General features: G+C 41.7%; 1 protein-coding gene across 3 annotated transcripts in view; it reads left to right on the forward strand.

The window, feature by feature from the left end:
- The window catches only part of Adcy8 (adenylate cyclase 8), a 229,597-nt gene that overhangs the window by 196,458 nt on the left and 6,569 nt on the right, over positions 1-26,570 (forward strand). For all 3 annotated transcript variants that reach the window (XM_004656171.3, XM_045143768.1, XM_012948266.2), the window contains 2 exons: positions 9,680-9,838; positions 20,520-20,666. In XM_004656171.3, the coding sequence (XP_004656228.1) occupies positions 9,680-9,838; positions 20,520-20,666 (306 nt within the window). The remainder of the gene's footprint in view (positions 1-9,679; positions 9,839-20,519; positions 20,667-26,570) is intronic.

Consider the following 26,570-nt stretch of genomic DNA (forward strand, 5'->3'; position numbering starts at 1 on the left):
CCTTCAAGATAAAGACATGATTGCATCCTCTGTTGCCATAAATAATTATCCAGGCCTCACCCATGCTCTCTCCCTGAAATGGTACCTTTCCAACATGCTAATTCAGCATATCCTACTCTGCATTTGTCCTGAGGGAGCAGATACTTTGCCTGATCAAATTAAGATCATACATAAGATAAACTGTGTAAGTGCTTCTGATGGCATGGTTATTTGTGACATTTGTTATTTTATTTATTTTCAAGCAGAGAGAGAAATAGAGAAAAGATAGACAGAGGAGAATGGTCATGCCAGGGCCTCTAGACACTGCAAATGAACTCCAAATACATGTGCCCCCTTGTGAATCTGGCTAACGTGGGTACTGGGGAATGAAACCTGGATCCTTTGGCTTCGCAGGCAAGCTCTTTAACCACTAAGCCATCTCTCCAGCCCAATTTGTAACAGTTGACAGTTCCTATGGTTTTTTATAATTTTTTCAGGACTTTGAAATAACATAAGCAAATCCCATAAGTATGGCAGTTATGAGGTATTTGCTGGTATTTCAGTCTCAACTGTGCCACTGAGTAGATATAAGACCTTCAGTAATTTGATTAACTTTCTGAGTCTGTTTCCTCACGTATAAAAATATGGTGATGAAAGGTTACCTTCACAGGGTTGTTGCATTATTATATAGGGAACTAATTGTGAGATGTTTAACTCAGTGACTTACAAATATGTGTTCAAAAATTGTTAGCTAATATAACATTAAATTTAGAAAGGCTCAGACAGGGAAAGATATTGTCCATCTGGTTCCAAGACAGGTACAGAGGCTCAAATCTCCTAAGATCAAAACCTACATAAAAAAGCCATCCTGGAATAAGAATCCAAGTGTTCTAGAGTTTCTGGTTCCATTCTGTCTCTTCCACGTGTCTTGCCTCCCTGTGTTAGAGGCAGCTTTCTGTAGGATTGCATCATTCAGGTATCTATCTATAGCTTCCAGCAGGGACCCATTCATCCTGGATACCAGCCTACCCACTCCTGGGCTTGCTACCTGCTTCCACCAATTTCCCTTTGTGACTCAGAGGACCTCTATTTTTAATAGATGCTGAATAATGTCCATTGATGCCTGGCACACAGCAGTGTCCAGTGGGAGTGTGGGGAATTAGACATTTCCACAGTGACGGAGGTGGTTATGTAACTGAATAATTGGGAAGTTTCGTTTTGCACATATGTGGAAGCACTATGCAAAGGCACTTCCTCCTCCTCAGAGGCAGGTGAGTGTTTGGAATAATGTACAGGGGAGCCCACCTGGTGGCCGATTCACTCGCAGCCCTGGAGGTTTGGGTTTTGCTTGGGTATCTCTATTTATATCAGAGGTTAATGAGGTCATGTATCTAATCACCTACTTCTATGTCTGGCCCCAGAAACTGTGACCTGGAAGGAAACACCCGGCCCAAGCCTTGGAACCCTAACAAGGCCACTCACAAAATAGGTGACCTTGAAACAGTCAACCTCCCAGAGTTGTCATTATTTTTTATATCTGTAAGGTGAAAGTGGTGATAGATTCTTTTCTCCCTTTCTCTCTCTTTCTTCATAGACAAATAAAAATATCTGAAAATGATCATAGTCACCTGTTCAAGTTAGTGAACAGCTGAATAGGGGCCATGTATGTACAGTATGAGAGCTGAATCACAGTTAGGGTTCAAAACCAACATTCATCAGTGACCCTCACAAAACTGCTTTACCTCATTGCGTCCACTCCCTCATCTGTGAAATAAACCATAAAGAGCATGCTTTGTGAATTCTTTATTGAGCGCTTTACTGAATCCTTGCCGGATTAAATGAGGCTACATGTGAAAGTGCTAGAACAGCCCCTGGTCCAGAACAAGGCTCCATCAGCATCAGCTGTCATGTGACAAGCCTGGCCCTGAGTTCAGGAACCATAAATAACTGCTCCCTTGCTGATCTCTCCATATAGCAGGTTTCTCCGTGGTTTGACAAAATCGGGGAAGAGAATGCACTCGATACTTTTGATCAAATGCTCAATTACTTTTTCCTTTTAAATATTAGGTCCCAGCCTTCCATATGCTTTGCTTTCTCTCCATGTCTGCACTAACCACGATGCTGAGGTGGCAAGGACTGTGTTTCACTCGTTCCTGGCATCCAGCACCCACCGTCCAGCAGGAACAATAGCACTTTAGTAAACAGAAGGGGATATTAACCTGTGGGTGTTGCTACAAGTAGCACTTGTCTCTGTGACACTTGCTCACCAGGATATGGGGCTGCCTTGGACCAGAGCATCTCTTTATGGACCTGCCTTAGATACAGGTGCCTGCAATCAATAGTATGAAAAGTAAACTGTCTTCTTTGATAATAACTGGAATATCCTGGCTTGAGTACAGCCCTCCAAATGTCTCTACACTTATTTTTTAGTTGAATTCAATTAAATGACAGCAGGAGAAGAGTAAACAATTATTACATACTTCAACCTACTACATATTTTTAAGGAAAAAATGTTTAGAAATAATTATGGATGTGAACACTGTCTTTTATGATAGAGAGAGTGAATGAGCACACCAGGGTCTCCAGATGCTGCAAATACACTCCAGACACATGCACCAACTTGTGCACCTGACTTACGTAGGTCCTAGAGAATTGAACCTGGGTGCTTTGGCTTTGTAGGCAAGCATCTTAACTGCTAAGACATATCTCCAGCCCTGTTTTATTTTTTTATTTTATAAAAGGGTATACATTTTTTTTACCCCCTTGTCCCTGTTTACATTTCCTTGGGTGCCCTCTTCAGTGGGTTTGTTGGTTTTCACTGCCAGGTCATGAAGGCTTCAGTCTCTGTCAGAGAGGGGAATGTGCCTCAGGATATTCCTACTCAGTCTGTGGCTCTTATAATCTTTCCATCCCCCTCTTCAATAATGCTCCCTGAGCCATGGCAGGGCTATTAGCAGTCTAATTTAGTGTTGGTTTCTCTGTTGCCTCTGGATTTCTTCTTTGATGGGTTTTGAGGGACCATACTGTCTGTCACCATCATCCTGGAACCGGTTGTTGGGCTAGTAGAGAGAGCAGCACGTGTGTTGCCGCTGCCTCTGCAATTTCTTTTCGGCACAGCAGATGTGGTGGGGTGGCATCTCTTATGACAGGCAGCCATCTGTCTTTTCTTGTCGTATTGACGAGTCTTTGGTCCTCTCATGTTTTCTCTCACATACATAAAATAAAAGATTCTCCAACCAAGTGTCAGAGGAGCTTGGACTAAATAGAATATACATAATCATTTGGGAGATTTTTTTTGAGTATGTAATCCCACTCAATCCAAGACTGTTTTAATGGTGGAGAGGAGAGGGAAAGAAAAATGGAGGGAGGGAGAAAAGTGATATGTGCACCTGACAAAGAGAGAGAAAGGGAGGGAGAGAGGGAAACAGGGGAGAAAAGAAAGAGGTGCACATTCCTGAGACCCATCTGACTTCTCTAACATCTCCCTGTCTAGTTTGTTTACTCCCCTGTAAGGCTATCAGACACGTTCCTCTATTGTTTGTGGGTTGCTGTGTGGAGAATATTAGCGATAATTCAGTCTCAATTTTTTTCTAGAAAATATTTAATTGGTTGGTTTTATGAATTACAATTAGTTAAGTACATAATGTCCTCTTGTCATGTATTGATGATATTAGCAGTCATTCATCTTACTAAACTATAGTCATTTATTTTATGGTGACAGCCCAATCTTATCAACAGCCTATAATTTATCAGGTGTAATACATTATAAAGGAGAGTGATTTCCTTGCCAACGGTTGTCAACTACAAGTGCAACTCCTAAAGCAAAGATAAATAGGAAAATCTTTTAAGTTTGTTTCATATAAATTAGCCAATTTTTTTCTTAGTATCATGCAAAGGTGGCAGATGAGGTCTTGCTTCAGTGTCCCTGTGAATTTATGCATTTTAATACAATTTCTGTGTTCTCCTCCGTTGCAATTGTCATTCTTCCGAGAGCGCAATTTGTCACACCTTTGACAGCTGCAAGCCTGTTCAATCTGGCTTTGTGTCCTTCGGCATAACCCAGTAGTCTTCAGAAAGGCTTTTTTTTCTTTTTATAATTTTTATTTATTTATTTATTTATTTATTTATTTATTTATTTATTTATTTGAGAGCAACAGACACAGAGAGAAAGACAGATAGAGGGAGAGAGAGAGAATGGGCACGCCAGGGCTTCCAGCCTCTGCAAACAAACTCCAGACGCGTGTGCCCCCTTGTGCATCTGGCTAACGTGGGACCTGGGGAACCGAGCCTCAAACCGGGGTCCTTAGGCTTCACAGGCAAGCGCTTAACCGCTAAGCCATCTCTCCAGCCCCAGAAAGGCTTTTTTTATAAAGTATAAAAAATATGTTTTAGGTCTGTAAATTTTATACTCTAAAATTCACCCCTTTTTTGTTTTTTGTTTTATGAGGTAGGGTTTCACTGTAGCTCAGGCTGACCTGGAATTCACTATGTAGTCTCAGGGTGGCCTCAGACTTACGGCAATCCTCCTACCTCTGCCTCCTGAGTGCTGGGATTAAAGACATGCGCCAGCACATGTGGCTTTCACCCTTATTTTGACAGAGTAGAGACTGGCTTTGTTGTATTGACGTTTGGATCTACCACCTGAAATTCTCGTTGCTAGTACATGTTTATTGTGCCCAGGCCTGTGTTTCAGAGGGAAGAGGTAGTAACTGGGACTCTTCACTCTCAGTAAGATTTCAACTTCTTACTGAGGACAGTAGGCTTTTATTTAGGGGTGGGGCACATGATTTCATATATCCCAGGCTGGCTTCCAACTCAATATGTAATGGAGGTTGGCCTTGAACTCCTGATCTTCTGGCCAGGATTACAGACATACACTATCATGCCCAGTCTGAACACAAGTTTTATAATCTTATCAGTCTTGTTTACATAATTTTTATGTGTATAAGGAGGGGTGCATATGTGTGTGGGTACACCTTGTATAGATGTCAGAAGACACCGTAAGGAATTGTTCATTTCAGGTGTTTTCCAACTTCTTTTTTCCTTTTCTATTTTTTTTTTTTTAATACAGTGTCCCTCATGAACTTGGGACTAGCCAAGTAGACTAGCCTGGCTGATGAGCAAGCCATAGGAATCTGCCCATCTTGACCTTCCTAGAACTGGAATTATAAGTATGTGCCACCAGAACTAGCACTTTTACATGGGATTGAGCTTAGTTCTTCATGTTTGCAAGGCAAGCACTTTGCCAACTAAGCCACCTCCCTGGCCACAAGTTTCTTTACTAACATCTTCTGTTGAGTAAAATTTACTTTGGAATCATGGAGCTGCCTTAATTATAAACTAAATAGACTTTAAGATTTTCTCTGAAAACAGTCAAATGAACCTTCTGGTCTATCCACACAGTTGAAATACATATATTAATTGTGTTTTTTAGTATCTTATTTATTTATATACAAGGAGAGAGAATGAGAATGGGCATGCTAGAGCCTCTTGCCACTGCACACAAACTCCAGATGCATGTGCCAGTTTGTGCATCTTGCTTTACACGGGTACTTCAAAATTGGGCCATCAGGCTTGATGAACCATTGAGCCATCTCTCCAGCCTCTCAATTGTATTTTTAAAGAACAGTTTTTAAGGGCTGGAGAGATGGTGTAGTGGTTAAGCGCTTGCCTGTGAAGCCTAAGGACCCTGGTTCAAGGCTCGATTCCCCAAGACCCACGTTAGCCAGATGCACAAGGGGGCGCAAGCATCTGGAGTTCGTGTGCAGTGGCTGGAAGCCCTGGTGAGCCCATTTTCTCTCTTGCTCTCTATCTGCCTCTTTCTCTCTCTGTCACTCTCAAATAAATAAATAAAATAAAATAAATAAAAATCTTTAATTTAAAAAAAGAACAGTTTTTAAATTAAAATTTATTAATTAACAATAACTTCAAAGATCAATTGATTTCTCTCTGTCTTTTCCATTGATACAGTATGACTATTGCAGTCTGTTGAGATATCATTTTTTTTCTTTATGCCCTTAAATTATGTGATGACACATTCCTAGAGAGATGTCCCCAAATGATTGAAATAGCTCAAAGAGAAAGTTAAAGCTGTTATAATACTCATACTATAGGTGGCAATATTTTCTTATTAGTCTGGGACTATTGTATGTGAGTCACACAATAAAGCAAATGGGAAACTGTGGTGTTGTAGTTTGTGTCAGTCAGAGTTGTCGAGTGGAACGGAACTGATAGAATGAGCTAGTATTAGTAAGAGGGTGTTTTCAATTAGTTTACAGCAGTTCCATAATATCTATTTGCAGGCTCAAGGATCAAGGAACCTGGCAGCTACTCAACCCATGTCTCTCAGTAGACCCAGTCTGGAACAAAAGTTCTATAATATTCCTGGAGATCTACTGGTCTTCATATCCACATTAGAATGCTTATAAAACATTGTTCCAATGCCAAGGAAGGATAGCTGAACAGGACAGATGTGTATATAAGTGAATAGCAGAGGAGGCCGAGGGCAAAAAAGAAACTGTGTTCTCTCAGAGCTTTCTTATATGTACCCCACCATTGAGAGGGCTGACTGCTCTGGAAGAAGAACTTCCTCCTCAGTTTATCCTTCCTGGAAGCAACCTAAGAGGAATGTCTGCAGATTCCTAATCAGATCAAGTTGAAAAGGAACTTAACCATCACAAATCCACCCCTTGTCCACTTGACACCAAACTATATCTCCTTATACCATTTTTAGTTTCAAAATGAAGATAATAAGATCATAATTCTGTCTAACATATTAACATCCCACATACAACCAGAAACATACAATCTTTCCCCCCAAGCACACGGCAAGGTGCCTTGAGGAATGCTTGGTCTCTAATGTACAATAATTTAAGTATTAATCCAACAACACTTAGCTATGTATATAATATCAACCAACAACAATTACTTAGTAGAGAAATATAGGAAAAAACACGGGTGCACATATACACAAACACTCTCAACAAAGTAGAATGGAAACACTCATGGCAATTACAGTCCTTGTTTTTGTAACTGGTCATGTGGCCTTAGCTAGTATTTGTAACTACCTCCTTCTACTACCCATTCTGTATTTCCTTCACCATCATCAAGCACCTCAGCAGGTCTTGATTCTTTACACAGAGGGGTAACCCATACCTTCATTCCTGAATGAAGGTCATATCACACTGCCTTGATTAGGCTGCTGCAAGTTCCCATTGACCTGGATCACGGAACATGGTAATACAAAGAGGCATCACTGTAAGATTTCCTGAAGTTCAGACATAATCTTCCTTACCTCTGTGGAAGAGCATCTCAACTTACCCCGGGTATTTTAGATCAATCACTTCTATCAACATTGGTGCCCGCATAGTGTGCAAACCCGTCCGTAAACCAGGCCCTAGTCTGGCGCAGGCTTAGGGGTGCTATAGCCACCTCCTCCTGGCCCAGTCTCAGTTCACTCTCTTGCTGCTGTTTTCCACCTGCTGTGGAAGATGTAATATCCAGCCTCAACTCATGCCATCTTTTACTCTGCCATCGTGAAGCATTTCAAGACTATAAACAAAAATATATAACTTTCCTCCCCTCACCTGCTCTTGGTCAGGTGTCTTGTCCCAGCACAGAGAAAGTAACTATAACATCACTGAAAATAGGAAGATTAGGAAGGAGAAAAAGGATCTACAAATGAAAGATTAATGAGGTTATAAAAACCTGTATTTAGGCAGGACATGGTGATGCATGCCTGTAATCTCAGCATTAGGGAGGTAGAGCCAGGAGAATCAGGAGTTTGAGGTCATTCTCTGCTACATAGTGAGTTCAAAGCTAGCCTGGGATAAATGAAACTATCCAAAAAAAAAAAAAAAAAAAAACAGGATGGAATACTAGGGATAGAATTTAAGCTACTATTTTATTCAGAGTATGCCATTCTATCCCATATCCCATCGCTTCCTTGTCTTCTAGATAACCACCTTTGTTGGTCTACACTTCCATTTTAATAAAGACTTGTGTATGGGGGGGTGTATGGAGAGACAGAGGCCACTTTTAGATAAGTGATCTATAAAGTGATAGCATACATGTTTTGTCCTTGGAAATCAGCCCATCAAAGCACAGAGAAATCGTATTCATTTCTTTTTTTACTGCATCATGTTCTATTGTGTGCATAAACTATAGTTTATATAGCCAACAGAATGAGCACTTGGGTTCTTTCCAGCTTTTGCTGTTATAAATGTCACTGAATGAATAACCTTGTGCCTGGGTCTTTTCATATTTTTGCTATCCACTGAGACTTGAAAATAAGACAAAGAAACTAGCTGAATATTTTAAGGCTTTGAATTGGGACATCCAACCATGTGTTTAGCAGTGTATCATATTGTGTTAATTGTTAAATAATAATAATAATATCCCGAAAGCTGTGATTAAGGTGCTTTGTGAGCTGCCTCAGAAAGGAAGCTGCCTACCTCCAGTGTGAAGAGCAGCTACAACAAGACGGACAAGTTTGTATTAAGTCCAACTTCCTAAATACTTTCTATTCCACCCGGCGTGTCGGGGGTATTCCTCTTAAACACAGAGGTGAAGAAACCGAGATGAATTCCCTGCTGGTCCAGTGTCCAGTGTCTGAATGTGAACCTGGACTGCCTGATGTTAAGTCCAAGAACCTTTCAGTATGCCTACATTCATCTTCTTGCTCACCTTCTCATGGTCAAGAGCTCAGACTCTCATATCCAGTCTGGGAATTAACCTGGAATCCTGACTTCACCACCAATTCAGTGTGACCTGCAGGGTCAAGTTCCTTAACTGTGTTTTCTTTGACTCATCATTGAGAAATAAAGAATGAAAGTGGCATGTTCTTGTTAAGGTTTTGTTTAAAGACTTAGTATTTGAATGTTGCTTAAGGCAGAGCCTGGCTTAAGGTAACTAACACCTAGGTGGTACTTATTTTCATAATTCATGTTTGTTGAGGTAACCAATACTGACCAATTTCTGCCTTGTGCCAGGCACATCTCCTCATGTTAAACATCCTAGACCTGCAGTGTCTTAACAAAATATCATAACATGGCTTGCATACAGAGATTTATTATTCTCATATTTCTGGCAGCTAGAAAATCTAATGTCACGGTCAGACAGGGTTTAGTGTCTGATGAAAACTTTTTTGGGCTTGTAGACAACCATGATGCTATGCCCTAGGTGGTCTTTATTTGGTGTGGGCATATATAGAGGGGAAAAGCAAGGTCCCCTGTGTCTTTACTAGTAAGAAAATTAATCTCAGCACCCTCATCTAACCCCAATTACCTCCCAAAGGTCCCTTTATCAAATGCCATGCCATCGGGAGTTAGGCTCACAAAATGAAGAGGATATACATTCAGTCCATAATTGGAAGCATGTAATACAAAACAGGTGAAGGGACTCATGTATACCTAGCACCCACAGTGTATTCAAGGACACAGGCACGGTCAGATAATCACACAAATGAGAACAAAATCACAGGTACAATAATGCCTATAAGAGTAGATGTACACTCTTACAAGCTCTAATCATCCCAGATCACTTGGCTTCAAGCCAATGCCTCAAAATGAGCCCACCAGGCTCTTTTTCACTTGTGCAGAGTCCTTGACAAATTTCCCCACCCACTTTCAGATACACGTCCCTAAAACCTGGGTCCCAGAGATTCACCCATTATTTCTCTTTTGTCTGCTGTGGATTGTAGCTGGAGTACACAGCCCGCCTGGACTTCCTATGGCGAGTGCAGGCCAAAGAGGAGATCAATGAGATGAGGGAGCTGAGGGAGCACAACGAGAACATGCTGCGCAACATCTTGCCCAGCCACGTGGCCCGCCACTTCCTGGAGAAGGACCGAGACAACGAGGTGAGCTTAGGCCTGTCTGGTGGCGGTGGACAGATGCTCATGTTGATCCTGAGCTCAGGAAGACACTCTGCTATCCTCATGTGAGGACATGAGAACAAAGACCAGGCCTACTCCATGGAGCCAACCTGTCTGGTGCCATGAGATTTACACCTGGCTTCTCATCCTCTAGTCCCTCCCCAGTTAGATGGATATAAGATTCTCATTACATGAATGAATTGGAATTTCAGTTTTGTGTGTGTGTGCTCATGAAATTAAGTATGTAAAAATCAGTCCTGCAACTATAAATATACACATGTGTATATACTCAGAAATTCCACTTCTGAATATATACCCAAAAGAATTGAAAGAAAGGTCTCAAAGAGATATATATTTACTATTTACAAATATTTATATTTACTATTTACAACAGAAAAGACAGAAACAACCCAAGTATTCATCAAAGGATACATGGATTTTAAAAAATGTGATATTACATCAATGGAATATTATCCATCTATTAAAAGAAGGGAAATTCTGGCACATGGTATAGGAGAAACAAACCTTATGCTCAGTGAAATAAGTCCATCTGCAAAAGAATAAATGCTACATATGATTCCATGTATGTTACATACTTGCAGTTGTCACATCCAGAGGAAAGAGAGTTAGAATGATGGTTGGTAGAGGTTACAGACAAGATGGAATGGGGGATTACTGTATCATGGATACTTGGTTTTCATGTTTGCAAGAGACAAAATGTTTTAGGATGGTGGGGATAACTGCACAGTAATGTGAATGTGCTTATGACCCCTGAATTACACAAAAGGTAAAGATGGTGAGTGGTGCATGACATGTATTTTATTAAAATAATAATTATGAATACATACACACCAACATGTATGCATATATATAATATATATGTATATGTATGTGTATATATATATATATATATATATATATATATATATATATATATATACATACACATATGTATTATGGGGTATGTAATATATACCTGCATGTCTGTATATATAGGGGGTATGGGATATATACTCTTTTTTAAATTTAATTTATTAGTTTTCTTTTCAGCAAATACAGGCAGTTTGGTGCCATTGTTTAGGCTCATCCATGATCTACCCCCTCCCAATGGACCCTCCTTGTTGATGTAAAGGGGTCGTGCATTCTGGAGTTAGCCCACAGTTATTAGTACGATAAATGTCTCTTCATATCTTGACCCAACATGTGACTCTGACATTCTTTACACCCCCCTCTTCTGCAAAATTTCCCTGAGCCATATTGGGTTCATTTTTGGTCAGCTTCAATGCTGAGGTGTTTGGGGCCTCTGGGGCTCTGGCTCTCTGATTTGGTAGGAGTTGATTTTTCTCTGTGTTGATCTCCTTCCCCTTTGGCTGGTATCAGGATATGTAGTCTTGACACATTTCTCCATATAGAATAGGTGCTCACAAACAATAATTGTATTTACATCATGCCTGAAAGTTCACATTGGGAAAGTGACACAGAATTCAAAACTCAAGATGCTGTAATGTCCCCCTCCATAAGCTGTAGGAGAGAACACTTCCTTGCCTTCTTGAGCTTCTGATACCCCAGATATTCCTTGTCCTATGGACCTATCTCTCCAAACTGTGCCTACATCTTCACATGGTCCTGTTTATACAGACACATGTTCTCCTTCCTCCTCAAAAATACCAGTCATTAGATCTAGGGACCACCCTCAACCAGTATTGTCTCATCATTACTTAATTACATCTACAGAGATAACACCTCTAAATAATTTTTGATGCTCCAAATAGTCATGACTTGTATAGGAACACTACCCACTACAAAGATACAGATAGAGAGATGGGTGGTGTGTAAAGAAACATGGCCAGGGCCTATCACTCAGGCCTGATGGGCTGTGACAAGACTTAGAAGTGCTTATTTATTTATTTATTTATTTATTTATTTATTTATTTATTTATTTATGTGAGAAATAGAGGAAGGTAGAGAGAGAATGAGCATGCTAGGGCCTGCAAAGAAACTCCAGGTAAATGTGTCACCTTGTGCATCTGGCTTATGTGGGTCCTGGAGAATCTAACCTGGGCCCTTTGGCTTTGCAGGCAAGCACCTTAGCTGTTAAGCTATCTCTCCAGAACAACTTAGGAATACTTATAGGTGGAATAAGGCTCTCAAGGAAGTTTAAAGCATAACATTTAGTTTTTCAGGGAACATGGTGGAAGAGAGTATGGAAAGAATGTGAGAGCCCCTGGGTGGTAAGGTATGCTCCAAGGCATTGAGGACTGGTGCATAATCCCACAGTGAATTCTGATAACCCACTAAGCAGGGCCTTCAGTGAAATAGGAGTGCAGAGAGGGAACATAAGACTGTAACCAGATTTGAATATGACCAATGTGCAGCATGTTTATACAATAAATTTCTCATTTTAAAAAGCAGAACCTGGTCAATTATCTAATGGCAGTGATTATAACTGAGGACCACTGACTCAGAAGCTAGATAGGATACCATAAAGTAACCCAGATAAGATCCTTATATAAGGCAATAAAAAACAGAGAGAAAATTAGTTCTAGGATGCTTTTAGAGTTGTGATTCATAGAATAGAACTCAATGATATAGCCCATGTCAGAGATGAGAAATTAAAACACTCAAACAATTGAGTTCATCCAATAACCTTCAAACGTCTGAGGGTCCTCATGTGAGAGAGGGTTCTCATGTGAGAGAGCTTGGCTTTGCTCTGTGGGATGCAACATAGCCCTAGCACCATGGACAGATCCACTGTGGCCAGCCATGGGCTCCACCTCAGGAACAGCTTTTCCAGGATGGAGGCAATGTTAGCCTTGGTCATCACTGATCCTCAAGTCTGATCCTTCTCTTACTGAGGCACTCAACCAGGACCAGATGATCCTTGCCAAGGATGCTGCAATGGCATTTAAATTGCCTTGAATAAAACTCAATGAAAGAGAATCCAAGGGGATGAGGGATTCATAATGGGAAGTACTTGGATCCTGGAGGGCCTCTCTGAAGCAGATCAAAGCCACGCACCCTCCTCCACAGATAGGTCTGGTTGCCTTAAGCCTGGCTGAGAACAAAGTTTTTGTTATAAGAGCTTCTTGACAGAGCCATGAGAGCAGAGCAGAGGTGAATGAGTGTCAACCATGACCAGCAGATGAAAAGAGGCAAACATGCAGATCTCAGAGGGAAAACTCAAAGACAATGCAATGCAGATGCTTTTTAATCATGACAAAAAAACAGTGAGATACATAGGCCAGCAGGAAAAGGTAACAAGAGGCTGTTTTCACCCCTAAATGAAAGACACCAACTGGGGATCCATGAGAGCCCCAGTTGTCAGCTGGAGTTCTGACCAGATGTCATTGAACAATCATGGCAGCTTCAACCTTAATCGTGTGTATGCGACCTTTTCAATAAAAGTCATCAGGATTGAGTGAGGTTGTATAAATATTTAGACAGCTCAAACTCAACTATAATTAGCCACAAAGCATGTTTGCATTGCCTAGAGAATTTTCACATTATAATGAAATGCCACTTACTGTATGCCAGGTACTGAGATAGGCAATGGATAAAAATTAGCTTTCTTGGGCTGGAGGGATGGCTTAATGGTTAAGGCATTTGCCTGAAAAGCCAAAGGACCCAGGTTAAGTTTCCTGGCGTGCCCATTCATTCTCTCTCTGTCTGTCTGTCTCTCTCTCTCTCCCTCTCTCTCTCTCCCTCTCTCTCTCTTCCTCTTTCTCTGTCAAATAAATAAATAAATAAATAATATTTTTTTAAAAAATAGCTTTTTTACCCTCTTACCATCTCCACATTACTAGGGAAGAAGTAGAGGCCTCAAGAGCTCATGGTCTACCTCATGGTCTCTAAGCAGTGGTACATCTCCTGTAGAGTCCTTTAGCCTTTACATTTATGGCTTCTGTGCCACTTTTGCCTGTAACATTTTTGGGTCAGACACAGTATGTTTGTGTGTGTCTGTGTGTACAAAGAGAGAAGTAACAACACGCCTTATGTGTCCAACAAAGCCTATACCACAAGGCATCAGGAGCCTTCACGTAGAACTTTGTTCATCTGCAAAACACCTCCCAACTTCACTCAACTTGTGATAACACCTACCTGAATTACTATGCAAAAAAAAAAAATCTCATGATGACTGGAATATGTTAAGAGCGTGTAGTTTGTTTTTATTATTACTATCATTATCATTATTGGTCAAAGTGAATCATCAATGCCATTATTCTTTCCACTCCTCCTGTCACAGCCCATCTCTTATCACTTCTTCACCTGTTCTGTCAGCATGTGTTATTGAGGATCAACTTGGTGTTGGTGTTGTAGATACAGTCAAAGCAGTAAAGCAGAGCAGGAAAAGCCCTTCTTGGTATGAAACATTTGTTCCCTTTGGAAGACAGACAGTAAGTAAGACAGTGAAAAATTCTAAAGGCAGAAAAGGCTGAGTTGTGAAAGAGAGCATTGTAAGGATATTTACAATGATATCTTTGTCCATTTATGTTGTTTCACAAAATACCAGAGACTAGGTTTGGCAGTTACCTTCTCAGAAGAAGCAAATGGAGGGAAAGGGCTTATTTCCAACTTGTGGTTTCAAGAGAAAGTTTCACTGTGGCAGGGAAACCATGACAAGAGCAGCCAGCCAGCAGAGCACTCCATCCCACAGCAGCTCCTGGCACTGGCAAGCAGGGATGTACTATAAAATACCAAGACCCATCCCCATTTGTTAGACCCTACTCTCATGACCTATCCATCTCCTAACAATGCCCACCTCCTAATGCTTAATTCACATGCTAAGTGTCAATATGCAAACTTGGAGATGAATTCAGACCATTACAGGGTCATGGACAATCTTTCTGAGAAAGTGGCATTCGAGTAGAGACCTGAATGGCATGAAAGAGCATGAGATCAACAGGTCTCCACCTTCCTACCCTGCAGGGTGTTGGCTTCCCTTGGTGTAAAGCCAGGATTGGAAGGAGACAGGCCTGGAAAGGCGACTGATCAGATCACCACTCCTGAGCAAAGAGAACTAAGTCGTCATGTTGGCATGTGGAGTGGAGAAGAGGTGCATGCGGATTTTCAGAATCCACTACAAAGTCCAAGCCTATCCTTCCATCCCAGGAGATGACAACAAAACAATTATAACTTTTCTATATTCAGCAGGCCTTCCCCATTTACAGCATGCTTTTTTTCTTCTTTAAGCCCAGAATAGCAAGTAACAGATGGTACGTTCTAAGTGGTTAATTAGAGTGAGATGAATAAAGAATCCTTTCTAAAGATGTGGGGAGGTGGGCTGGAGCTCTTGCATATGACCTTCCAATTCCCTTGCCCCTCCTCTCTGACCTGCTTGGGGAAGGGATTAGACCTGACCTGCGTGGATCATAGCAATGCCATACCATAAATTCTAGCACCCAGCTGAGGATAACCAATAGAGGCATCTGAGAGAGAGGAAGGACAGTGAGACAGATACATATTCCCTTGGCACCAAGTGAGGTCATCTGTGTCTGCCCACAAAGATCCTCTCAAGACCACGTTGTGCTGACACCAGAGTACAGTCAGCTTTAGCCTCTCCTCATCCCGCTGTGTCTAGAGAGATGATGGGTCTTTTGAGCTGAGCTCTGAGGGATTTCTTAGGGTCTCCTACTTCTTCCACTGTCTTTTTAACTAAGGCTTTTGTAAACTAACTTCTTAAATATCTTGATTTCAATGTGTCACCTTCTTGCCTTTGTGTCCCTAGTTGAAGTAGTAAGAAAGAGATTAAGGTCAGTGTGTTTGTTGTTTTTTGTCACCGTAATGGATTAAATGCCTGAGAAAGAAACTTGAGACAGGAAAGATTTCCTTGGCTCATGGTTTCAGCGGGTTCAGTCTATGCTCTTCTTATAAAAAAAAAAAAAAGAGGTTGGGGTGAGTGAAGAGCACAGAAACATACAGGGGAGAATGTCCATCTGCAAGCTGAGGACAGAGGCCTCAGAAGACTCTTGATATCAAGCCTCCACCCTCCAGGGCTGTGGGAAGTTAAGTCCTGCAATTTAAGCCACTTGTGATATCAGCCTTGACAAAGTAATGCTATCTGTATTAGGTAAGAGAATTTTTCTCCAAAATCACAGCCACCTGGAGGATGTGGTTCCATACCAAAGCATATTCTGTGACCCCTGAGGCAGGCAATCTCCTTTCAGTCATCACCACCTTCCAAGTCAAGGAAACAAGGCCCCGCTTCATCAATCCACCTGCTTCTACTCTGCTCCTCGGCTGTGATCTTTCCCTCACCCACTTAAACCCAGCCCAGCCAGTCACCAACTGCCTGTGCCCATTTGGATAAGCAATAGACTTAGCCACAGATAAAACTCAGGATAGATTGATCATGAATCAATGGCATCGTCTTTCTCAGACCTAGGGTGTCACAGGTAAAGGAGGCACATTCAGATGTGCAGAGTGAGGAACCTTTCAAATCCTCTATCCCTCTGCCTTCTTCTATGAGCTGTGTGATCCAAAACAACTCAACTCCTCTCTGTCAGTTTGCTCATCTATAAAGTAAGGGTAATAATTAAGCTACTTCACGTAGTTCTGAAAGTCCTGCACTTGTGTGAAAGCACTTTTTAAGCTTTAATGTCCCTTCAAAGTCCAGGAAGTCATTAACTCAGCAAATAACTTTGAAAGTTTACATTAAAAGGGGCTGGAGAGATGGCTCAGTTGTTAAGGACCTTTCCTGAAAGTTTGTTTTATACCAGCCCTTATGTAGGGTCACATTATATTGCAGGCATCTGAAATGCCAACTGAATTAAATACACGAAGATGAAGGAAAAGTGGTGTCTGCCCTCATAGCGTTCCCATCTAAAGGCAGAGATGAAGATCAGAAATGATGCCAGGACTGGGGGCACTGCAGAGCTGTTCAAGTTCAACTTGGCCTGGGAATTGAAAGCACTTAAATGTGACATCAAAGTGGCTGTGCCTTTGTTTGGCTTCTTCCAGAAGCAAACCTTGAAGCCAATATTTGAAAAGCAGCATTTTCCCATGAGCGTGGTCCCAGGAAAGGCCTCAGGGATGACGAGTGACAGAACGATGCAATACTGAGGAGAGAAGCTACCTCAGAGGACAAGTGGAGCTTACTCCCACAGAATTCGGGAAGATGCAGTGAAGTGACCTGGTTCTGGGAGTGAAGAGGCTAAGAACAAAGTACCACTGCCCACCCGTCTTTCTTTGGTGGAGAGCTGCACCTAAGGGGCATGAGGTTAAGTTTCTGGCTCTTTAAAGCTGCTGCTCACATGGGCACAGTTCCCTCTAGTGTCCAGAGAAAAGCCACACAATGATGCACAAACACTGACCCTGGAGTGGGTGAGATACCTGCAGCCAGGTGCCTGTTAACTCTAGTTCACATGGACCCTGCAGTGAACTGTGAGCCGGGGATGGACTTCAGTGAGAGAATGTTTGCCTACCACATGCAGTACCAAAAATAAAGCAAGCAGAGAAGCAGCCGGGCCTGGTGGCGCACGCCTTGAATCCCAGCACTCGGGAGGCAGAGGTAGGAGGACCACCATGAGTTTGAAAAAAACACAAGAAGCAAAGAAGCTTGAGCATTTTTTGAAGCCCAACGTCCAACTTGGGGAATCATATGCAATTAAGTTGAACTAGTAAGTGAAGGTGAGTTCCTGAATATGCACCATACTATAGCATTTGAGCTTTATATTGGAGGCAAGTGTGGCCACCGGAGGGTTTAAAGAGTGAAGGAGGGCTGGAGAGATGGCTTGACATTTAAGGCACATGCCTGCAAAACTTAAGGACCCAGGCTCGATTCTCCAGGCCCCACATAAGCCAGACGTACATGTTGGCGCATGTGTCTGGAGTTCATTTGCAGTGGCTAGAGGCCCTGGCATGCCCATTCTCACTTTCTATCTCTATCTCTCTCTCTCTCTCCCTCTCTCTGCCTGTAATAAATAAATAAATAAAAATTAAAAGGAGTGAAAGAAGCAGGTACTGTATCATATCTTTTATTTTAGAAATCCACTTTGTGTGGCAGGCGGAGGTTGTGTTTGAATGGCACGAAGCTGGAAGCCCTCGGGAGGTGCAGCCTTGCTGAAGCTGGTATGCCACCGGGGGAGGATCTCGAGGCTTATCAGTCCAGTCTCAGTGTGTGCTCCCAGCTGGCTAGTCCTTGCTGCTTCCTCCCTGCTGCTGCTAATAAATGACTGTGTGAGCCAGCTTCCTGCTCACACTTGTCACGCTTTCCCTACCACGAGAAAGCTTTCCTCAAAGCTGTCAGCCAAAATAAACCCTTTCCTTCCATGGACTGCTTCTGATTGAGTGTGTTGTCCTGGCAATGAGAAAATAACATTACATTAGTCCAGCAGAGAACTGGAAACCATCCTTTAAAAAAAAAATCAGCATTAAAATGTGTTTAACAGGCAAAATTAAGACTAATGGGATGTGGTCATTTGTGGAATAGAGATGAAAGTAGTACTAACTTTGGTGATGTAGAAAATCTGTGCCACCAGGCATGATGGCACATGCCTTTAATCCCAGAATTCAAGAGGCAGAGATAGGAGGAGCTCTGTTCATTCAATGCCAGCCTGAGACTACATAGTGAACTCCAGGTCACCCTGGGCTACAGCAAGACGTACCACCAAAAAAATAAATAAATAAAAAATCCAGTGCCTCCTGTTAAGTTAAAGAATGAAGGAAGGAGAAGACACAGAGTTAGCGGGGAAATACATACCAGGCTTATAGTGCTGCAGTTTCAACAGTATGAAGACAACCCAGCATGAGCAGTGGACACGTAGAGCCCATGAAAAACTGCAGACTCACCACAGACAGACGACCTACGAATGAGGTGGGCCAGGTAATTGTGTGAACTTGAATCAATGAATGAGTCAACGACAAAAACTTGGCAATCATCAACATTTAAAATGGAATAGCAGCAAGAAATAAGTCGTCCTTGGAAGGGTCACATATAAGAAACTGTCTTTCACTGAAGCATGGAAAGTGAAGAAAATTAAGGTCTTGGGGATCAGTATGTGAAGCAGAAGAGATGCCCAGTAACATAAGAACTGGTACCCATGCACTGGTTTTCTCATTTGGGCTGGGTGGCTTGTTCTTTATTCCTTAAGCTTGAGATGTCATTAAAAATAAACAAAAGAGGACTATAGAGATGGCTTAGCAGCTAATGCATTTGCCTGTGAAGCCTAAGGACACAGGTACAATTCCCCAGAACCCACGTAAGCCAGACTCACAAGGTGGCCCATGTGTCTGGAGTTTGTTTGCAGTGGTTGGAAGTCCTGGTTTACCCATTCTCTCTATCTGCATCTTACTCTGTGTGTTTGTATGTGTGTGTGTCTAATAAATAAATAAAATATTTTTATACAAGAAAAGAAACAAAAGAAAAAGCAGTGCCAGAAAGTTGTAAGCCAGGGTGAAGAGGGACAGTTTGATAGACACAGTGTCTATAGGATCCAGGCCATGCTGTTCTTTCCCTTAGAAAACATACTTAGAGGCTGAGGAAAAGCACAGAGAGAACAGGAAACAAGAAAGGAAAGAGGTGCCGAAGGAGTAAATTGCAGAAGAACTTATAAAGCTAGAAGCTCTGACTTTCAGTGGAGGAAAGAAAAATACATGCTTGGAATTGGTGCAAAAGATTAATCTGAATGCAAATGCATATGTGAGGATGGGAATAGGCTTGAATCACAATCCAAACCAGCAATTTTCTAGGTGAGGTAGGAGGCAAGATCATTTACTGAGAGGAACATAATTAACAATGCTAAGGTGAGTGGTGGGGATCTGGACCAGCTGTTGAGTAAGACAAAAAAAAAAAAATGTAATAATGGGTCTATAAGAAATGCACCAGCACCAGCATTCACAAGTGAGGGCCCAGCTGAGGTTCACATATTGTTTGATTGCCCCAGTCCATGCGATGATGCCACGAATTTAGGGCAATAGATGGAACAAATTTATATGTTGAAATCCTAATGCAAAAAGTGATCATATTAGGAGGTGTGAACACTGGATGATGATCAAATAAGAAAAGGGTCCTCATGACTTGGCGGTTAGTTTTCCAACATGAGAAATAGTTAAAGGAAGAAAGACATGTTTGGGCTCATGGTTTCAGATAGCTCAGTCCATATTGGCTGGCTGCCTTGTTTCTGGGCTTTGGTGAAGCAGGACTCACAAGGAGTCTTTGGAGAAGCAGAGCTTTCTCACATGGTGACTAGGAGGCAGAGAGAGACAGGAAGATGTATCTTTCCTGGACACACTTCTTCCAAATGTGCCCCACCACAATCTTATAAATCCATCAAGGGCTCAAACTACTGGTGGAGGCAGATGACCTAATTAGTCTAATCCTCATGATCCCATAACTCTCAGTGGTTGAATCCAGTAGGTAGGGACTAAGTCTTTAACACACAAAGCTGTTGGGAAACACTTGGTGTCCAACCCATAACCATGGGATTAGTGTCCTCTCAAAAGTTCCCATGTCTCCCTTGCTCCTTCTACTGTGTGGACATAGGAAGAATGTGTCACCTTTGAACCAGGAAGTGGATCCTTATCAGACACCAAATCTGCCAGCACCTTGATGTTGTACTTCCCACGCTATAGAAATGAGAAGCACATTAGGTACTTGTGTCTGTGTGCCTAGGCCTTATGCACGTTAGCAGGATAATCACTTCTGGCTGCCTTTCTTGTCTCTGTGCAGGAGCTGTACTCTCAATCCTACGATGCTGTTGGGGTGATGTTCGCCTCCATCCCAGGATTCGCGGACTTTTACTCTCAGACGGAAATGAACAACCAAGGGGTGGAATGCCTGCGCTTGCTGAATGAGATCATCGCTGACTTTGATGAGGTAAATCTAAACCTAGGAAATTCACAGTCACAAGTGGGCATTTATCTCTTCATAGCATTATGTTATTATATTTATTTACTGTCATTTTTTAGTACCTCCAGCATTCTAGTATGCATCATAAACACAAAGGTATATTACTGGATTTAATTTTCACAATCATAACTGTCATCTGTATAAACTAGTAGCATGATAAATGTATACACCATAGGATGATTAGACCAGACAGCAGATCCATCACATCGCAAATTTACCATTTTTGAGAGATGATCACTAAACTCTAGCATCCCAGCAATGTTCACATATGCAATGCTTTTCTACAAACTCCAGTAAACACAGCATTCAACAGAGCTCTGGAACTCACTGCTGCAGTCGACCTGAAACACAATATCCTGTAACAAGTACCCCCCTTCCACCCAGATCCCAGTCCCCAATCACTGCCGTTCAGTTTTCTGCTTCTTAGCTTGACACTTTTAGAATCCTCATATAAGTGAAATTCACCTGGAAGGGTATATATAGGGCCAAGGAAAATGAAACACAGTCACTTAATGCCTCTTGTGATCTTGATATCCAGTTTATGAGCAACATTTTCACAAGGAGTTCTGGCATGAGGAGAGAATGATTCCATGGTGTCAATACCTCCAGCTCCCATCCTCCAGGCAAGGCCACAGATCAGAACCATAATCTTCCATATTCTACATCCTCAGAACTAACCACTGAGTCTAGCATGTTTAAAGATAGTGTCTTGGGCTTCAAATGTAGTTCAAAGTTAGGTCAGTTGCCTAGCATGTGTGAGATCCAATCACTGCAGAGAGAGGTGGAAGAGAGGGGGGAAGGAAGAGAGAAAAGAGAAAGAAGGCAGGCTGAGAGTGGAATTTAAGGAAAATAAGCTCATTTAGTTCTCAGTACTAGTCAGGCAACTACATCTTGAGCCATAATATGGTCAAAGAAAAATTAGCAAGAAAGTTGGCTCAAGTAAAAGAAATAAAATACACTATGGAAAGCCTTTCTTTACAACACTGACTCTCATAGTCACTAATGTAGTCTCAGGAGGACACTAATCACTCTTAAAGGCCCCACTAACTCTCAACACTGATACACTGGGAAATAAATCTCAACATGAATTTTGGAAGGGACAAACCACATCAAAGACATTAGTAGAATTATGTGCCAGACGACTGTTAGGTGTTTGATAAAGAAATTAATTATTGAGGGTATAGGAACTAGCTGGAAAATAGTAAGGTGAAGATAAGCTACTATAATCCAAGACATATTCTAAAATAAATATAAAATACAACAATTATCTGATTAAAGGCTGAGACAAAAGCTTTTGTTGCACTCTAAGATGTATTACAGCCTATCTCTCAAATGTGGTCACAGCATATTTTTAGATAATAATAAAATAAATTTGAACTAAATGTTCATCTCAATTTTCCAAACTGTGATACTCTGGAGTCTTCCAGAAGCAGGAAAGGAGGGCAGCATCCCTAAAGTAAAGATGAACAAAAGGAAGCTGGAGACAAGGGAGGTGGTCCAGTAGGCTGTCTCCTTTAGAACATGGGCTTTAGATCAATGAAGCTGGATGAATAATAATCAATAAAAGGAAAGTGAGGAGGAAGTAAGGGGAGAGGTAGAAGAGTAGAGGCAGAGATAAGAAGGAAAAAGAGAAAGAAAAGTATATTGGCTGGAGGAATAGTTTAGAGATTAAGGTGCTTGTCTGCAAAGCCTAAAGACCCAGGTTCAATTCACCAGATCCTATGTAAGCCAGATACACATGAGGATGTATGCATTTGTAGTACTTTTCAGTGGCTAGAGGTCCTGGCATGCCCATTCTCTCTCTCTCTCCTCTCTCTCCCTGTCTCTGTCTCTAATAAATAAATAAAATATTTGAAAAGTGGATAAAGTAGAAGAGTCAGAGGAGGAGGAAAGAAGAAAAGAAAATGCAACCAACAGGAAAAATAAGTGTTCCCTATTGAACCGAAGTACTTTTAAAACTTTCCCCATATGGATCCTTAGGTCACCCAGATATGCTTTCCTCTTCGTTAGCATCTTCCTGGCTGAGCTAGTTTTAATACTGATGCTGCTCTTCTGGATGATGTAATTACTACAGGAACCTGAGATCCTGAGAACTTCCATGTTGGCACAGAGGCAAGATGCTCATTGTGCCAAAACTCCTCTCCAAGACTGCTTTTGATACCCAGGACTCCCCACCCCATGGCACCATCCTCCTCCATAAAGGGGTTAAAAAAGAGTGCTCTCACATCTCAGTTCTCAACTTTGCACATTGAAAAGGGGTGACTGGGAAACCCATTATACTCCCCGATTACTTTTAGCTGTGGAGGAGGTAATTTGCTCCATGGATATTGAGTGAAACAATGAAATCTTTTGCTTCTCCATGCTGACATATAAGGACTAGGTATCTTTGCCTGGGAAAAATTGGCTCTTGAGCAAATAGCTGTAAACATAAGATAGAAGGACCCTATCAGCTCAGCCATGGGCAGCAGAAAGTTGTAAGAATTCAGTTGTATGAGGTAGACAGAGGTGGGAAGCTGAAGGCATCCCCAAGATCTTTGAGCTAAAATATTAGCAGCTAAGGACTGCTGAAAAACAAGATCTATGTGGTGGTGCATACAGGAAATGTCAAAGACTCAAACTACAGAACCACACATCCTGGACCCAATGTACAGAACCTCAGTGAGGGCAGAAGAGTAAGGTTTAAGTTAAGTCAAGAACATAGAAGTGGTGAACAAAAGCTGCCTTGGATACACACATGTTCGTGCATGAGCACACATGCACACACACACACACATAGCACAAAACAAGTATAAAAGGACCTGTTTGTGTCCCCATGGACCCAGGACAGTTTCTTCTTAGCAATATGCTGTTCTACAGTTTCTTAGCTTTAGATTCATTCTGCGAAGATGTGTATAGCACAAGATAAGCCACCTTGTCCACTTATCTATCCTGTCTGGCTACACATACCCAGAGCATGGAGTCCTGAGAATATTTCAGACTTAGAGGGAGACAGGTCTAAATACCTGCCAACAGTGGGAAATAAGAGGCAAAAATTTAATGTTGAGAGCCTAGTACCCCTGTCTTTTCCATCTGGAGCCAGCTTCATGGGTGCCCAACGCACATGGTGACACAGGACCCTGCTCTTGATTTGACGAGGCGCTGTGGACGTTCTGTTGACATTTTCAGAAAAGCAGTTACATATTTTTATCTTGGCACTGGACCTTACAAATTATGTAGCTAGGAATAGGGGGGCAATACTTTTTTGGGGGACAGATGTGCATATCACTCAGCCTGGGACTTTTGTGTTATTAGCTGTTCATGTCTCACATCTGAAGACGTCCCTCTGACCCAGATGAGCAAGATGGGTGGATGTCCATAGTGCAACCTCAGATAAGATCATCAAAAAGGGGTCTTGTATGCTTGTAAATCCTAGAAGTGAGGATGTAGAATCAAGTCAAGCCAGAAGAACACCTCAGGAGGATAATAACCAGTTATCAGGTTGAGCCAACACAGAAGCCTCCGAAAGGAGGGAATATACAGAAGCTTCCAATAGGTCTGTCTCATAAAGTCTTCCAAAGTATGACTGAAAAGTTCTATGACTTATCTGATGCTTAAGCTTAGTAGCACACATAACAGAATTACATGGTTTTCAGTTCAGGTCAGGAAAGAAAGTTCAAATCCATGGTAGCTTGAACCTTCAAAGCCACATGTGAATGTCACAGAGGTTGCAAAGGGTGACTTGGGGCTCTTCAAATCCACTGTGTTAGCTTATCAGCTCTTATGGGGGTCCAGTGTCACACAAGTAAGACCATGGACTCATGGAATGTGAGGCAAAGTTTTATTGGGTAAAAAAGAAAGAAAAGGAAAGAAAATAAAAGTCTGGTATATCAGGTCTCCACTCCAGATTCTGAATGAAGCCCTGAACTGAGTTTCAGCTTTTATTGGAAACAACCACATGATGTTAGAGAAAAAAAAAAAAAAAAAAAAAAAAAAAAACAGAATGGGAATTAAACTCTAAATCACAATTTACATGCAAGTGTTACAGCCATAAAACTAAAAAAAATGAATAAATAAATAAAAAAGGAACTTGTAAACAGATCTGTTGGTCAGTTACAGGAAGCGCCACCTGGGGTACAAGGTAGGCCTGTGACCAGGAGTCCTGCTTAGCTTAAGGCGTTTGCTCAACAACGCAGGCCCAGGAGATGTTGTTCATCCCAGCAGAGCCTCTTGTTTACCTGCCATTAGCAGAGCCTCCTGTTTGTCTGCCGTCAACACAGCCTCCTGACTGCTCTATTTCCCTGGGCTAAGTATAAAGAAATGTATAGAAATATAACATTTTGCTCTCTTTATATCAACCTTATGTCCTTAGTTCCTTCTTCCAATGAGGAATAGGTAGGTGACTAGCCCTTGGCTGTTTGTTCTCTTCCTTTAACTAAAGCAGTGTTTCTCAAACTTGAGTGTGCGCTAAGATCACCGGGAGGTCATAGTCAGACACTTCCCAGGATTTCTGTGTCAGATGGGGATGGGGCCATGATTTTTCATTTCTGATGATGCCACTGGGATCAAACTTTGAAAAGCAGTGCTAGAAAGCAAGATGGCAGAATAGGAATGCATGGCTTTGGAGTTAAGCATCAGGGTTGAAACTTTAGCCCTGATTCCTACTTGTTACATCAATTTTCTTTTACATAAAACAATTACTAGATAGGACTATATGTTACATTCTCGATACTAGGTGAAGGTTTCATAAACTACATTGCATGAGAAGCCATCAAATATCGCTTAAGGTTTCCCAGGGAATATTAATAATTAGCAATCTATCCCAGCCCTTCAGACTGAAGATACAAGAAAACACATACCTTTGTCTTCGGCCTCAAAAATAGCACTGGTCACTTGAAATGCCAAACAGCGATTGCTCGTGGTAAAGTGGCAGTGACAGAAGTGGTCTGAGGGTGAGAGGCAGAGCATTCAAGAATCCCACTCAGGGAACTAACCAGGTACAGGTACACGGTTCATATTGCCAAGCAAGTCATCACTTCAGATCAGCCAGCCTATGTGAGTGTAGAGAATTATTACCTATGAGTTTATAACTTGGCAATCTCTGAAGTGTAAACTTCTTGGTGCTTGTGCATGGAGTCAATATGAAATGAGTGCCAGAGATACAAAAGCAAGTCAATAATTCAAAATTAGCTTTAACTTTCTTACCTGCCTCTTTTTTGCCTCCTGATCTCTCTCTCTCTCTCTCTCACTTGTTCACAACCATGCACATACACGACCACACTTGCAAATACCTATGAGTGAATTTCCACACGAAAATGCACCCATACAGACACACACATAAACAGCACATCTGTACACTCACACACAAATGTGCATAAAACATTGCCTATACAAACTATATGCATATATGCAATTTGAAGTCACATGTGCTCATACCATGCACATATGAATACCACAATCCAACACACATATGCACATAGGAAAACACATATACAAATCCATTCTATACTAGCAAGTGTTATTAGCTTTTGTTCAGAAAGCCCACAAAGCACCAGGCATTGCTGATTCTGTTGCCAACAAAATCTCTTAAATTATCCACAAATCTGTCTTTGTCCCTAACCCGAGCCCCTATCACTGTCATCTCCTGCCAGGCATCACAAACATTTCCTCAGTCCCACAGCAACCAGACGAGTTTTCCAAAATCCAAGCTCAAACTGGCGTTTGTCTTTGTCTTCTATACTATTTTGGTGCTTGCCACCGCCGTGGCCCTGGGACCCATGTCTTCCACGCCTTGTGTCCAGCAGGAGTCTCTGTGCTCCAGCCCGCCTTCATCTCACAGTCTGGCTTACTGTACATAGCTTTCTTAATTCTCTGAACCCACCATGCTTTGCTTAT

The sequence above is a fragment of the Jaculus jaculus genome, chromosome 2 (assembly GCF_020740685.1).
Source record: "Jaculus jaculus isolate mJacJac1 chromosome 2, mJacJac1.mat.Y.cur, whole genome shotgun sequence".
Taxonomy (NCBI): domain Eukaryota; kingdom Metazoa; phylum Chordata; class Mammalia; order Rodentia; family Dipodidae; genus Jaculus; species Jaculus jaculus.